This window comes from Carcharhinus amblyrhynchos, chromosome 16, assembly GCF_965287045.1.
Source record: "Carcharhinus amblyrhynchos chromosome 16, sCarAmb.v2.hapA, whole genome shotgun sequence".
Lineage (NCBI taxonomy): Eukaryota > Metazoa > Chordata > Chondrichthyes > Carcharhiniformes > Carcharhinidae > Carcharhinus > Carcharhinus amblyrhynchos.
Genome location: NC_137339.1, coordinates 4,801,994 through 4,816,750, shown reverse-complemented (window position 1 = coordinate 4,816,750; position 14,757 = coordinate 4,801,994). Strand labels below are relative to the sequence as shown.

The 14,757-nt window shown below is 53.7% G+C and overlaps 1 protein-coding gene across 1 annotated transcript in view; it reads left to right on the top strand.

Annotated features, from left to right (window-relative positions):
- raly (RALY heterogeneous nuclear ribonucleoprotein) overlaps positions 1 to 14,757 on the top strand; it is a 108,450-nt gene that overhangs the window by 78,629 nt on the left and 15,064 nt on the right. The window contains exons 5-6 of the mRNA XM_080204602.1: positions 6,403 to 6,563; positions 8,267 to 8,380. Of these exons, the coding sequence (XP_080060728.1) occupies positions 6,403 to 6,563; positions 8,267 to 8,380 (275 nt within the window). The remainder of the gene's footprint in view (positions 1 to 6,402; positions 6,564 to 8,266; positions 8,381 to 14,757) is intronic.

Below are 14,757 nucleotides of genomic sequence, written 5' to 3'. Positions count from 1 at the left end.
CCCAACCCATCAGCTAATCCCAACCCATCAGCTACTCCCAAACCCATCAGCTACTCCCAACCCATCAGCTAACCCCAACTCATCAGCTACTCCCAACCCATCAGCTAATCCCAACCCATCAGCTACTCCCAGCCCATCAGCTACTCCCAACTCATCAGCTACTCCCAACCCATCAGCTACTCCCAACCCATCAGCTAATCCCAACTCATCAGCTAATCCCAACCCATCAGCTAATCCCAACGCATCAGCTACTCCCAACCCATTAGCTACTCCCAACCCATCAGGTACTCCCAACCCATCAGCTACTCCCAACCCATCAGCTAACCCCAACTCATCAGCTACTCCCAACCCATCAGCTAATCCCAACTCATCAGCTACTCCCAACCCATTACCTACTCCCAACCCATCAGCTAATCCCAACCCATCAGCTACTCCCAACCCATCAGCTACTCCCAACCCATCTGCTACTCCCAACCCATCAGCTACTCCCATCCCATCAGCTAATCCCAACCCATCAGCTACTCCCAACCCATCAGCTACTCCCATCCCATCAGCTACTCCCAACCCATCAGCTAATCCCAACCCATCAGCTACTCCCAACCCATCAGCTACTCCCAACCCATCAGCTAACCCCAACCCATCAGCCACTCCCAACCCATCAGCTAATCCCAACGCATCAGCTACTCCCAACCCATCAGCTAATCCCAACCCATCAGCTAATCCCAACCCATCAGCTACTCCCAACCCATCAGCTAATCCCAACCCATCAGCTACTCCCAACCCATCAGCTACTCCCAACCCATCAGCTAACCCCAACCCATCAGCCACTCCCAACCCATCAGCTAATCCCAACCCATCAGCTAATCCCAACCCATCAGCTACTCCCAACCCATCAGCTACTCCCAACCCATCAGCTACTCCCAACCCATCAGCTACTCCCAACCCATCAGCTAATCCCAACGCATCAGCTACTCCTAACCCATTAGGTACTCCCAACCCATCAGCTACTCCCAACCCATCAGCTACTCCCAACCCATCAGCTACTCCCAACCCATCAGCTACTCCCAACCCATCAGCTAATCCCAACCCATCAGCCACTCCCAACCCATCAGCTAATCCCAACGCATCAGCTACTCCCAACCCATTAGGTACTCCCAACCCATCAGCTACTCCCAACACATCAGCTAATCCCAACGCATCAGCTAATCCCAACGCATCAGCTACTCCTAACCCATTAGGTACTCCCAACCCATCAGCTACTCCCAACCCATCAGCTAATCCCAACGCATCAGCTACTCCTAACCCATTAGGTACTCCCAACCCATCAGCTAATCCCAACCCATCAGCTAATCCCAACCCATCAGCTACTCCCAACCCATCAGCTACTCCCAACCCATCAGCTAATCCCAACCCATCAGCTACTCCCAACCCATCAGCTAATCCCAACCCATCAGCAACTTGATGATCTCATTCCACGATGGCTGCTGTGGAAACTGTTCCCCTGGTGGAGGTTTTATCATTCCTATTCCTTCCCCTTTGACCAATGTTCCCTGATGCTCGAAGATAACCCATTTTCCCTGCTATTCACTTTATTATCACGGAATTGTTGCAGTGCTGAAGGAGACCATTGTGTCTACACTGACTCACCAAACGAACATCATGACCTTGTGCCGTTCCCCTGCCTCTTCCCCTGTCTCCCTGCATGTTGTTTGTATTCAAATAATCATCTAACATCCTGTTGGATGCCTCGATTGAACCTGTCTCCACCAGGCCGAGCAGCCCAGATCCAAAGCACGTGTTACGTGGTAAAGATTTTTTTGTACATCACATTTACTTCTTCTGTAGATACTTTAAATCTGTGCCCTCTTGATCTTGATCCTTTTACGAGCGGGAACATTTCCTCCCTGTCTACTCTGACCAGCCCAGCATGATTTTGAACATCTCCATCAAATCTCCTCTTGGTCTTCTCCTCTCCAAGGAGAACAGTCCCAAGTTTTGCATCCTGGGATCTACGCTTGTAAACCTCTTGTGCGCTCTCTCCAGTGCATTCACCTCCTTCCTATTGTGTGGCACCCAGAACTTTACACAGGATTCCAGCTGAGTTCAGTATATCCCCCTTGCTCTTGTGCTCTACATCTCTATTAATAAACCCCAGAATACTGTATGCTTTATGAACTGCTCTCTCCATATTAAAATGTAGTATTCTTTAGAAAAGGAAACTTTACTTCAGATATGACTCCATTCCAGCGCTGTCCTCTGAATTTATTCACAAGTCACTCAGTTTGTATCAGCCCGTGACTAAATGGTTGAAGAATGTGGCTCACTCCATTTCCTCAAGGGCAACTCAGAACGGGCAATAAATATTGGCCTTGCCAGCTAGATGCACAATGTGAAAAGCTGCCATCTCCTCCCAGCTCTGGTCTTCTATCCTCCGTAACAAACCAACCAACCAACCAAACAGGACCCAGCACCTCCTGTCCAAGCACCCCACCCCTGCCTGGACCCTACAATCCCATTTCAACTCATTTTACAAGGACTCAGTCTTGATGTTCTCTCTGGGAGTTGATTGGATATAATTTGGTATCAGCTTAGTAACGGCTCTGTTTTTGGAAGCTGTACATCGATCACAAGAAATTTCAGGTTGGTAGCTGGCCCTGTTTTAAAGACTTTTTATTAGAGTCACAAGTGGACTTAACATTAACACTGCAATGAAGTTACTGTGAAAATCCCCTAGTTGCTACACTCCGGTGCCTGTTCAGGTACACTGAGGGAGAATTCAGCACGGCCAATGCACCCTAACCTGGACATCTTTCGGACTGTTGGTCATTCGGAGAAGATTGACTCTCGAGTTCCTTCCAGTGAGTTCCACCATTCTAATAAACATCTAGTTGAAAGTCAAACAGATTGACCTCATTTAAACTAAACATCAAGATAATTATTATCAGGATTTTGCTAAATTGAGCATGAAATCTTCAGATACAACATGAAAGACCCACTAGGGTCATCAGGGCTGGTTAAATCTGTTTCCATTTAATAAACATGACGTATGTAATGTACTCCAGATCCATCGAAATGTTTCTGCGGAGGATCTCTCCCGACTGCTGCCCCTTAATGTTCCACATTCTCTGCCTTTCATTTATCTTCCTCCTTTATCCCTTCGTTACCTTGTTCTTCCTGGGGAAGGCCCTGATTCTGTGTCTGAAAGTTTGGGAAGGTTCCCACTTCCGTCCCTGGGCTGCTGTGTGTTAGCTGAGAGGCGGATGGACAGATTGTCCAGGGGTTTAGGGAGGAGAGTTCTCATCGAGAGGTGCATTGGACCCGGAGCTGGTTGAGGAATCTGACTGGGGAGATGGGGAGAACGGGCAGAGTCTGGAACAAAGGGGCCAGAATCTGAAAACTAAAAACCAAACCATCCCAAAGTGAATAACAAAAAGTAGTGAAAGTCTCAACCCTCCCGGGAAAGGCTGCAATTATTGAGGGAGAATAAGGGCTGTGAGACTGAGGTTATTGACATGGAGGAAAGCTGGAAACAGGGATTTGTGATGCAGATCAAGCACTGATTAACTCAATCCATCCAGGAGGGCAGCAGATACCTGGGGAGCACCACCACCCGGAAGATACTCTCCACACCACCCAGCATCCTGACTTGGAAACATATCGCTCTGGCACTGTGCTGGGGGGGGGGGGGGGGGCTCTCACTCTGGCACTGTGCTGGGGGGGGGGGGGGCTCTCACTCTGGCACTGTGCTGGGGGGGGGGGGGGGCTCTCACTCTGGCACTGTGCTGGCGGGGGGGCTCTTGCTCTGGCACTGTGCTGGGGGGGGCTCTCGCTCTGGCACTGTGCTGGGGGGGGCTCTCGCTCTGGCACTGTGCTGGGGGGGGGGCTCTCGCTCTTGCACTGTGCTGGGGGGGGGGGGCTCTCGCTCTGGCACTGTGCTGGGGGGGTGCTCTCGCTCTGGCACTGTGCTGGGGGGGGGGGCTCTCGCTCTGGCACTGTGCTGGGGGGGGGCTCTCACTCTGGCACTATGCTGTGGGGGGGGGGGGGCGCGCTCTGGCACTGTGCTGGGGGGGGGCTCTCGCTCTGGCACTGTGCTGGGGGGGCTCTCGCTCTGGCACTGTGCTGGGGGGGGGCTCTCGTACTGGCACTGGGCTGGGGGGGGGCTCTCGCTCTGGCACTGTGCTGGGGGGGGGCTCTCGCTCTGGCACTGTGCTGGGGGGGGGGGCTCTCGCTCTGGCGCTGTGCTGGGGGGGGCTCTCGCTCTGGCGCTGTGCTGGGGGGGGGTGCTCTCACTCTGGCACTGTGCTGGGGGGGGGCTCTCGCTCTGGCACTGTGCTGGGGGGGGGCTCTCGCTCTGGCACTGTGCTGGGGGTGGGGGGGGGGCTCTCGCTCTGGCACTGTGCTGGGGGGGGCTCTCGCTCTGGCACTGTGCTGGGGGGGGGCTCTCGCTCTGGCACTGTGCTGGGGGTGGGGGGGGCTCTCGCTCTGGCACTGTGCTGGGGGTGGGGGGGGGCTCTCGCTCTGGCACTGTGCTGGGGGGGGCTCTCGCTCTGGCACTGTGCTGGGGGGGGAGCTCTCGCTCTGGCACTGTGCTGGGGGGGGCTCTCGCTCTGGCACTGTGCTGGGGGGGGGGCTCTCGCTCTGGCACTGTGCTGGGGGGGGCTCTCGCTCTGGCACTGTGCTGGGGGGGGGCTCTCGCTCTGGCACTGTGCTGGGGGGGGGCTCTCGCTCTGGCACTGTGCTGGGGGGGCTCTCGCTCTGGCACTGTGCTGGGGGGGGGCTCTTGCTCTGGCACTGTGCTGGGGGTGGGGGGGGGGGCTCTCACTCTGGCACTGTGCTGGGGGGGGCTCTCACTCTGGCACTGTGCTGGGGGGGGGGCTCTCGCTCTGGCACTGTGCTGGGGGGGGCTCTCGCTCTGGCACTGTGCTGGGGGGGGGCTCTCGCTCTGGCACTGTGCTGGGGGGGGGGCTCTCGCTCTGGCACTGTGCTGGGGGGGGGGGCTCTCGCTCTGGCACTGTGCTGGGGGGGGGCTCTCGCTCTGGCACTGTGCTGGGGGGGGGCTCTCGCTCTGGCACTGTGCTGGGGGGGGGGGCTCTCGCTCTGGCACTGTGCTGGGGGGGGCTCTCGCTCTGGCACTGTGCTGGGGGGGGGCTCTCGCTCTGGCACTGTGCTGGGGGGGGCTCTCACTCTGGCACTGTGCTGGGGGGGGGGCTCTCACTCTGGCACTGTGCTGGGGGGGGGCTCTCACTCTGGCACTGTGCTGGGGGGGGGCTCTCGCTCTGGCACTGTGCTGGGGGGGGGCTCTCACTCTGGCACTGTGCTGGGGGGGGCTCTCGCTCTGGCACTGTGCTGGGGGGGGGCTCTCGCTCTGGCGCTGTGCTGGGGGGGGAGTCTCTCGCTCTGGCACTGTGCTGGGGGGGAGCTCTCGCTCTGGCACTGTGCTGGGGGGGGCTCTCGCTCTGGCACTGTGCTGGGGGTGGGGGGGGGCTCTCGCTCTGGCACTGTGCTGGGGGGGGGCTCTTGCTCTGGCACTCTGCTGAGGGGGGCTCTCACTCTGGCACTGTGCTGGGGGGGGGGGCTCTCACTCTGGCACTGTGCTGGGGGGGGCTCTCACTCTGGCACTGTGCTGGGGGGGGGGGCTCTCGCTCTGGCACTGTGCTGGGGGGGGCTCTCACTCTGGCACTGTGCTGGGGGGGGGGGCTCTCGCTCTGGCGCTGTGCTGGGGGGGGGGGGCTCTCACTCTGGCACTGTGCTGGGGGGGGGCTCTCACTCTGGCACTGTGCTGGGGGGGAGCTCTCGCTCTGGCACTGTGCTGGGGGTGGGGGGGGGCTCTCACTCTGGCACTGTGCTGGGGGGGAGCTCTCGCTCTGGCACTGTGCTGGGGGGTGGGGCTCTCGCTCTGGCACTGTGCTGGGGGGTCTCTCACTCTGGCACTGTGCTGGGGGGGAGCTCTCGCTCTGGCACTGTGCTGGGGGTGGGGGGGGGGCTCTCGCTCTGGCACTGTGCTGGGGGGGAGCTCTCGCTCTGGCACTGTGCTGGGGGGGGGGCTCTCACTCTGGCACTGTGCTGGGGGGGGGCTCCTCGCTCTGGCACTGTGCTGGGGGGGGGCTCTCGCTCTGGCACTGTGCTGGGGGGGGGCTCTCGCTCTGGCACTGTGCTGGGGGGGGGGCTCTCACTCTGGCACTGTGCTGGGGGGGGGGCTCTCGCTCTGGCACTGTGCTGGGGGGGGGCTCTCACTCTGGCACTGTGCTGGGGGGGGGCTCTCGCTCTGGCACTGTGCTGGGGGGGAGCTCTCGCTCTGGCACTGTGCTGGGGGTGGGGGGGGGCTCTCGCTCTGGCACTGTGCTGGGGGGGGCTCTCGCTCTGGCGTATGTTTCTGATCTAATGGAATCCTCTCTCCTGCAGGATGCACGAATATTCAAGTCGGCCATCGCTGATTCCCAGGGCCATTCCGGTGAAGCGTTCCCGAGTGATCGTCCCGGTTCTACGCAGAGGGAAATCTGGGATTCCCCTGAAATTAATGGCACGCTCCACAGCCGTAACAAAAAACACTGCAAAGTTAAAATGTGAGTTTAGTAGAATGACAGCAATCAGCCATTCAGTCCAATTGGCCAATACTAGCCCACACGAGCCTCCTCCCGCTTGTCATCTCATTCAATTCACCCCATCAACAAATCCATCCAATCTTTTCTCCTGAGCTTCCCCCGACAGGGATCAACTATTCCATGGGATAGACATTCGGATCACTCTCTGTGATTCACTGACAGGGAAATATGATTGGTAAAGGGAGAATGTGAGAAGAGAATAATGTAAAAGGAAACCAAAAATCTTCTCCCAGCCGAAGCAGGCAATAATGTGGCTTCCATTCGGAACTAACTAGGTGACGTATGCTTTGAGATGCTGGGCAAGGCTAGATATAGAATGAGTTTGGTGCTTACTAAGGGACTAAGCTGACAATACAGCTGTAAAAGTGGAAATGGTTAAGGTAATGGATGAGGTGAAAATTGATAGGCTGGACATATTGGAAAGACTGGCTATGCTTACAATGGATAACTAACCTGGTCCTGATGGCTTGTAGTCCAGGATGCTAAAAAGTGGGAGTAGAGATAGTGAAAAGGCTTGCCATAATTTTTCAATCTTCCCTAGATATGGGGAGATGCCAGAGAATTGGAGAGTGGCAAAGATGAAACACTTATTCAAGAAAGAATGTCAGGATGTTCCTAGTAACTGCAAGTGGTCAGCTTAACATCAAAGGTAAGGTTTTAAAAACAACAATCCAAAAAAAAAATCAGCTAGCGCTTGGAGAGATTGAGGTTATTTAAAGAAAGCCAGCACAGATTTGTAAAAGGCTAATCTAACTGAATTATTTGATGAAGGGGAAAGTGATGGGAAGGTTTTTACACTGACACAGAGGGGGAAATACAGATTACCCTTTAGAGATGGATAAGTTTCACAGATTGAGGCAGGTTTAGCTGGTCAGGACTGTGCCAGAATGACCTTCTGTTTAATTGTGAGAGAGATTGGATGATGATTCTATCGATGTGGGAAGGGAATGTAAGGAATTCAGTAACGGAATAGAGGGATAAGCAAATTGGGATTCTACTGCTTGGCTGAGAAGAGGAAATCGCTGCCTGTTCCATCCTGTCTGTATCGCCAGTTCCACATCTCTCCCACTTCAGATTATTACCAAAAACCTCCGACCTCGCCCCGTGGCTGGGATTCTCCGACCTCCCCCAAAGCTGGGATCCTCTGATCTCGCTACAATGAATGGACATTTATCTGAGTCCCAGATTCTCCAATCTCGCTGGCAGTGGGTGAGGAACAGATGAGATTGGAGAATCTCGTTTTAAATGTTGACTTTACTCAATTTTGTGTGAACCTCTTAATAAATCTGTAAACTCACCTGTAAACTGTGTGACAATTACAATCTCCAGGGCCCCACTATAACCGTCTCTGATTCCACTAATCCCGGCTTCTTGTACATCCCGAGTGTTTACTCCTGGGCTGTGGGTGGCCATGTGTTTACGGGGAGACCAGAAAGAGGAAAGAGCAGGGAAACAGAATTATTTGTTGAAATGCAGTCAAAAATGTGTCCATTGCAGGAAGGGAAACTGCTCTAATTTCCATTAGTTCCCTGAGGGACAAAGGAGAAATGGTTTATGCTGTGGGAAAAACAAAATCTTACAAATGACTTGGAAAGGCGAATGTTTGTATTGGGAGTGTAAGGAGTTCCTCTGGGAGGTCATCACTATCCCCTCTGTCTTTACAGTAAAATCTAATGAATTACAGAGGATCAAAGTGGAACTGACGCAGATTAAATCCAATATTGACTCACTCCTCGGGAGGCTGGAAGAGATCGCCAGGGAGAAGGTCGGGCACACAGGTGAGTAAAGCAAATGGAATCCTGGCCAATGGTGGCTGATCTTAAACCAAAAATTTTAGCTATTTATTAGTGTCACGAGTTACCTTAACACTGCAATGAAGTTACTGTGAAAATCCCCCAGCTGCCACACTCCAGCACCTGTTCGGGTACACTGAGGGAGAATTTAGCACGGCCAATATACCTAACCAGCACATCTTTCGGACTGTGGGAGGAAGCCGGAGGAAACCCATGCAGACACGGGGAGAACATGCACACTCCACTCAGACAGTGACCCAAGCCAGGAATCGAACCCTGGTGCTGTGAGGCAGCAGTGCTGACCGCTGTGCCACAGTGCATGGGCGTGGGGAGTTAGGGTGGGGCTGAGGGAGTGAATGGGGATGTGGGGGACTGATGGGAGGGATGCAGGGGAGATGTGAGGGGTTATGGGGCGTGTGGCGATAGGATTGGAGAGTGGGGATGGGTGAGGAGGTTGTGGGGGGGGATGTGGGGTGGTGGGGGTGGCAGTGCTGAGGGGGTGCCGCACTGTCAGATGAGGGGGCGAGGGGGGGTGCTGCACTGTCAGATGAGGGGGTGGGGGGGGTGCTGCACTGTCAGATGAGGGGGTGGGGGGGTGCTGCACTGTCAGATGAGGGGGTGGGGGGGGTGCTGCACTGTCAGATGAGGGGGCGAGGGGGGGTGCTGCACTGTCAGATGAGGGGGTGGGGGGGGTGCTGCACTGTCAGATGAGGGGGTGGGGGGGGTGCTGCACTGTCAGATGAGGGGGTGGGGGGGGTGCTGCACTGTCAGATGAGGGGGTGGGGGGGGTGCCGCACTGTCAGATGAGGGGGTGGGGGGGGTGCCGCACTGTCAGATGAGGGGGTGAGGGGGGGTGCCGCACTGTCAGATGAGGGGGTGAGGGGGGTGCCGCACTGTCAGATGAGGGGGTGAGGGGGGGTGCTGCACTGTCAGATGAGGGGGTGGGGGGGGTGCTGCACTGTCAGATGAGGGGGTGAGGGGGGGTGCCGCACTGTCAGATGAGGGGGTGAGGGGGGGTGCCGCACTGTCAGATGAGGGGGTGAGGGGGGGTGCCGCACTGTCAGATGAAGGTTGGAAAAGTTATTTTCTCTTTGAACAGAGCTGGAGATAGGAATATATCTGACGGTTCAGATTATTGCTGAGCTGAGCTGAAGGAGCCAGCACTGTCTGTATCTGTCAGTGTGTGTGTGAATTTTAATGTGGAATTGAGAAGACAGGTTCAGCTCTCAAATAAACCAGTAAAACCTGCAACTCCAAACTCTTTATCCGGTCAGCGTCCTGCTGAATCCGACATTGTCCGATATTCCAGGAAGCACCCAGTTGTTTAGAATAATTGACAAGTAAAGATGAGAGATGTGTTTTGAGATTGTTCTGTCACTTCCCAACTCACCGAGCTGTAGATTAGTTGTAAACAAACTCACCTTCTCCCACAACGGTGACAAGTTATCGTTCTGAAAGCATTGCTGTCTGAGTCATGGTAAACCTTGGAACTGAGTAATTTATCGCTCAGTGTAACTCTTTCTGTCGAATTTTATACCTTCCTGTTTCTGAAAGACATCCTTCTCTCACCTTCCAGCGTGACTGAGGGAGGGACTGAGGGAGGGGATAGACTGAGGGAGGGACTGAGGGAGGGGACAGACTGAGGGAGGGACTGAGGGAGGGGACAGACTGAGGGAAGGGATAGACTGAGGGAGGGGACAGACTGAGGGAGGGGACAGACTGAGGGAGGGACTGAGGGAGGGGACAGACTGAGGGAGGGGACAGACTGAGGGAGGGACTGAGGGAGGGGACAGACTGAGGGAAGGGATAGACTGAGGGAGGGGACAGACTGAGGGAGGGGACAGACTGAGGGACAGACTGAGGGAGGGGACAGACTGAGGGAAGGGATAGACTGAGGGAGGGGACAGACTGAGGGAGGGGACAGACTGAGGGAAGGGATAGACTGAGGGAGGGACTGAGGGAGGGGATAGACTGAGGGAAGGGATAGACTGAGGGAGGGGACAGACTGAGGGAGGGGACAGACTGAGGGAGGGACTGAGGGAGGGGACAGACTGAGGGAGGGGACAGACTGAGGGAGGGACTGAGGGAGGGGATAGACTGAGGGAAGGGACAGACTGAGGGAGGGGACAGACTGAGGGAGGGGACAGACTGAGGGAGGGGATAGACTGAGGGAAGGGATAGACTGAGGGAGGGGACAGACTGAGGGAGGGGACAGACTGAGGGAGGGGACAGACTGAGGGAGGGACTGAGGGAGGGGATAGACTGAGGGAAGGGATAGACTGAGGGAGGGGACAGACTGAGGGAGGGGACAGACTGAGGGAGGGACTGAGGGAGGGGATAGACTGAGGGAAGGGATAGACTGAGGGAGGGACTGAGGGAGGGGACAGACTGAGGGAGGGGACAGACTGAGGGAGGGGATAGACTGAGGGAAGGGATAGACTGAGGGAGGGGACAGACTGAGGGAGGGGATAGACTGAGGGAAGGGATAGACTGAGGGAGGGGACAGACTGAGGGAGGGGACAGACTGAGGGAGGGACTGAGGGAGGGGATAGACTGAGGGAAGGGATAGACTGAGGGAGGGGACAGACTGAGGGAGGGGACAGACTGAGGGAGGGACTGAGGGAGGGGATAGACTGAGGGAAGGGATAGACTGAGGGAGGGGACAGACTGAGGGAGGGGACAGACTGAGGGAGGGGACAGACTGAGGGAAGGGATAGACTGAGGGAGGGGACAGACTTCCCGAGGTGCTGTTCAGTTGACAAAACTGCTCTGTCTTTAACAGAATTAAATAAAATGTGCAAACTACTTCAAAGAAGAAATTAAAGCACAGACTGTCCATCAGGCTTAGACTCTATCAACATTGTGGCCAGGATCAATGGGGTATTGGATGGAATGCATCCGAGGGTTCTGAAAGAAATGGTGGAGGTGATAGTGGATGCCGTGGTGGTTATTTTCCAGACATCGCTGGATTCCGGGGAAGTGCCGGAAGATTGGAAAGCGGCTAATGTTACGCCGTTGTTTAAGAAGGGTGCCAGGCAAAAGGCAGGGAATTATAGGCCGGTTAGTTTAACGTCTGTTGTAGGTAAAATGTTAGAATCCGTCATCAAGGAGGAAATAGCGAGGCATTGTTCCTGTGGAGCTGAATCGAGAGGCAGCGATTTTTGGGCGTGCGAGGAGGCAAAAATAAGGTATATTTTTCTGTTTATTCCGTTTAACTTTTTATTTTTAGTGTTAAGTCGCGAGTTTCGGCGGTTTTTTTTAAATTAGTTAGAAACCGGAAGTCGTCACTAGGACGCTTACCGGTAGTTGTAGTTTTTTTTTCTCTCGTGCCCCTAACACTATAAATTAGTGCAGAGAGGATTCCCGATTCTCTACACTGGTAGAGAATCCCACCCTTCCACCTCCTCTAACCTAATTATAAGTGTGAGGGAAGTTTTTTTTTATATTTTTACTTTTCTGCTGGTAATTGATTCAGGGATGGCAGTTCAGGCTGTAAGCTGCATCTCCTGTGGGATGTATGTAGTGAGGGACTCCCACAGTGTTTCAGGTGATTTTACTTGTGGGAAGTGTGTTAGATTGCAGTTTCTGGAGGAGCGTGTAAAGGAGCTGGAAGGGGAATTAGAGGAGCTCCGTATAATTCGGGAAGTGGAGGCGGACATAGAAAGGAGTTATAAGGAGATAGTCACTCCTAGGAATAAGTCTTGGGTCACTGCCAGGAAGAGGGGCAAAAAGCAGTTGGGGGGACAATCCCCTGGGGCTGTTCCCCTCCAAAATAGGTTCTCGGTCCTGGAGGCTACAGTTGAGGAGAAATCAACTGGGGATAGCCAAAGGGAGCAGGTCTCTGGGGGTGAGCCTATTGGCAAGCCTCAGGTGGTTAGGGGTAAGAGATTGGGCCTCGTGATTGGGGACTCCACAGTTATGGGGACGGATAGGAGAGTCGGAGGTAAGGGTAGGGACTCTGGGCTGGTGTGTTGCCTACCAGGAGCTGGGGTCCAGGATGTATCGGACAGAGTATTCAGGACTCTTAGGGGAGAGGGAGATCAACCCCAAGTTATAGTTCATGTGGGGACACATGACATAGGGAGATTAAGGGAAGGGGATATTAAGCAAAGATTTATGGAGTTGGGGTGGAAACTAAAGGCGAAGTCTGAAAGAGTAGTTATATCTGGACTCTTGCCTGTGCCACGGGATAGTTTAGAGAGGAATAGGGAGAGGGAAAGTTTGAACTCGTGGCTGAGGGGATGGTGCAGGAGGGAGGGGTTCAGGTACTTGAGCAATTGGGGCTCATTCTGGGGAAGGTGGGACCTCTATAAGAGGGATGGTCTACACCTGAACCAGAGGGGAATCAATATCCTGGGGGGTAAATTTGCAAAAGCGATGCAGGAAGGTTTAAACTGATTCGGAGGGGGGGAGGGATAGTGAGGAAAGGGGGTGAAAGTGAGGGGGGCATAGTTGGGGAATGCAAGGCACGGCATAGTGGGGGTGGGGCAGAGCAGGGTTTGAAATGCGTGTACTTTAATGCGAGGAGTATTCGCAATAAAGTGGATGAACTTGCAGCGTGGATCAGTACCTGGGACTTTGATGTTGTGGCCATTTCTGAGACATGGATAGAGCAGGGTCAGGAATGGATGTTGCAGGTTCCGGGGTACAAATGCTTTAGTCGGAGTAGAGAAGAAGGTAGAAGGGGGGGTGGGGTAGCATTGCTAGTCAAGGACTGTATCACAGTGTCGGAGAGAAAGTTTGATGAGGACTTGTCAGTTGAGGTAGTATGGGCGGAGATTAGAAATAGGAGAGGAGAGGTCACCCTGTTGGGAGTCTTTTATAGACCTCCTAAAAGTTCTAGAGAGGTTGAGGAAAGGATTGCGGAGACAATCCTGGTTAGGAGTGAAAGTAATAGGGTAATTGTTATGGGGGACTTTAACTTTACGAATATTGATTGGAGTTGCTATAGTTCTAGCTCGCTAGAGGGGTCAGTGTTTGTACAAAGCGTGCAGGAAGGTTTTTTGTCTCAGTATGTAGACAGGCCAACTAGAGGTGAGGCTATATTGGATTTGGTGCTGGGAAATGAGCCAGACCAGGTGCTAGACTTGGAAGTTGGTGTGCATTTTGGTGATAGTGACCACAATTCGGTTACGTTCACCTTAGTGATGGGAAGAGATAGGCATGAACCTCGGGTCAGCAATTTTAGCTGGGGTAAGGGCGATTATGAGGCTATCAGGAGTGAATTAGGAAGCATGGATTGGATTAGGGGATTACAGGGACTGGGAACGTCTGAAATGTGGAGTTTTTTCAAGGAGCAGCTACTGCGAGTCCTTGATAGGTATGTCCCTGTCAGGCATGGTGGATTTGGTAGATCTAGGGAACCGTGGTGCACTAAAAGAGTTGAGTCGATGGTTAAAAAGAAAAAGGAGGCTTATGTTCGGATGAGATTGGAGGGCTCAGATAGTGCACTAGAAAGCTTTAGATTGGCTAGGAGGGAGTTGAAGAGTGAGTTGAGAAGGGCTAAAAGAGGACATGAGAAGACTTTGGCTGATAGGATTAAGGAGAATCCTAAGGCGTTCTATAGGTATGTCAAGAACAGAAGGTTGGTCAGGGCAAGATTAGGGCCAGTTACAGACAGCAGGGGGAAGTTGTGTGTGGAACCGGAGGAGATTGGAGAAGTATTGAACCAATATTTCTCTTCGGTGTTCACGCAGGGGGACATGAATATAGCTGAGGAGGACATTGGGTTGCAGGGGGTAAAATAGACAGTATTACGGTTGATAAAGAGGATGTGCTGGAAATTCTTGAGGGGCTGAAAATAGATAAGTCCCCTGGTCCGGATGGGATCTACCCTAGGATTCTCTGGGAGGCTAGAGAGGTGATTGCAGAGCCTCTGGCTCAGATCTTCAGGTCGTCATTGGTCTCTGGTGTAGTCCCGGAGGATTGGAGGATAGCGAATGTTGTCCCATTGTTTAAGAAGGGGAACAGAGACTTTGCCGGGAATTATAGACCGGTGAGTCTTACTTCTGTTGTGGGCAAGGTTTTAGAAAAAATTATTAGGGATAGGATTTATAGTTATTTGGAGTGTAATGAATTGATTAGAAATAGTCAGCATGGTTTTGTAGCGGGTAGGTCGTGCCTTACTAACCTTATTGAGTTTTTTGAGAAGGTGACCAAAGAGGTGGATGGGGGTAAGGCAGTTGACGTGGTATACATGGATTTTAGTAAGGCGTTCGATAAGGTTCACCATGGTAGGCTTCTGCAGAAAATGCAGATGTATGGGATTGTGGGTAATCTAGGAAGTTGGATCAGGAATTGGCTATCAGATAGGAGACAGAGGGTGGTGGTGGATGGTAAATATTCATCATGGAGTGCAGTTA